Below are 1445 nucleotides of genomic sequence, written 5' to 3'. Positions count from 1 at the left end.
TTCAGATAATATCAATTCATTATTAAGATTCCAGAGCAATACACAATAAAACAAAATGTTAAACACATCAAACTATTGAATATCAGTATATCACTGTTATGATATGCTGACCACTTTTCACTCAAACTGCCTATCATTCATCCTAGTAGAAAAGACCCATTTTGTAGTAAATAGTCACATACATGCACATATAGTTACATGGACACACAAAAAGACATACCTTGGTACCGTTTCTTTTGGATGAAGATGTACATCCTGCAAAACATGGATTGTAGAAGTTTTTCATACCATCAACACATACAGGTGAAAATTTAAGGGAACAATCACAGCCTGAAGAACAACTGTGGGGAAAAATTCTATTAGAGAAGTAGTACCAATAAAGCAGCATTTGCGGCCAAACTTTACTCATATTTCAAACCATTATTTCATGGTTTCTCTCCTATCTAGTCTATATTTGTAAAATAACTTTTCATAAATAAACTACCAATTGTAAGAAAATTATTTACACTCCCTGATAATAAGTAATGAGAAGGGACTATCAAAAATATATATGTAAGTGAAAAAGATACAAATGTTAAATATTCAGATAAATCATGAAACGGGTTTGGCAAAAGCATATTTATTCCATCTGCTTTTTATCAAAAGGTACAATATATAACTGAAAAAAAATCTAACAATGTAACACCTTGTGACTCTGAAAATGGTTTTCACAATCTTATTAATTAAAGTATATGCAACTGTAATGATGATTATATCAACAACCGCACACAAATCCCAAATCACTTATTATCTTTATAGTGGGAAAGCAATACTTGTTGATCCAAAGGTACATGCAAATAAACATTAACTGTTTATATCTAGACATAAAAATAACAATATCACTCTTTTAAGATAATATACATAAGACTACAATATATATATTAGCATTATACTTCTATCTTCATAGGTGTTAAGCAAATCATGTAGCTTAAATCTTACAGGAAAGAAAACAGAAGTTGTTTGCATTTGTACAAAATACTTACCTATCATTTTTTATAGATTCAACAGTGATATTTCTTGAGGGAGATTCATGACCTATTTGAATGACCATATCCATCCCATGAACAGTGCTATGGTTACAAGAGATATTCACCTGTCAAAGAAACCATGGCATGAATAAAGGAACAAGCATTATCTTTAAAAATCTTGCCATCTTGCCATATAGATATGACTAATAACTCCAAACAATACAACTACTGTAATCCCTCAATTCAACAATTCATCAGTCAGTACTGACCATACAAAGATGCAGAATGCAGTTAGTAAGTGACAGAGCAGCCATAAAGATGATAACAGCTTTGGCTTGAGGTCTAAAGAAGGTAAGAGCAGAACCTGTGCCAAGCCATCCGACAAGGGTTGCTGCCATTGCCGCCCCAGCTATGGAAAAAGTCCATATTTTTTACGCA

At 32.2% G+C, this 1445-nt stretch overlaps 1 protein-coding gene across 1 annotated transcript in view; it reads right to left on the bottom strand.

Moving 5' to 3' along the window:
- Nucleotides 1-1445, bottom strand: part of LOC119586931 (solute carrier organic anion transporter family member 74D-like) — a gene marked incomplete in the record, with an annotated part of 13371 nt that overhangs the window by 3683 nt on the left and 8243 nt on the right. Inside the window, 3 exon segments of the mRNA XM_037935663.1 lie at nt 221-341; nt 1023-1132; nt 1277-1416. Coding sequence (XP_037791591.1) covers nt 221-341; nt 1023-1132; nt 1277-1416 — 371 coding nt within the window.

This window comes from Penaeus monodon, chromosome 22 (assembly GCF_015228065.2).
Source record: "Penaeus monodon isolate SGIC_2016 chromosome 22, NSTDA_Pmon_1, whole genome shotgun sequence".
NCBI lineage: Eukaryota > Metazoa > Arthropoda > Malacostraca > Decapoda > Penaeidae > Penaeus > Penaeus monodon.
The sequence above is the reverse complement of the archived record's forward strand: the minus strand, read 5'-3'. Positions and strand labels throughout refer to the sequence as shown.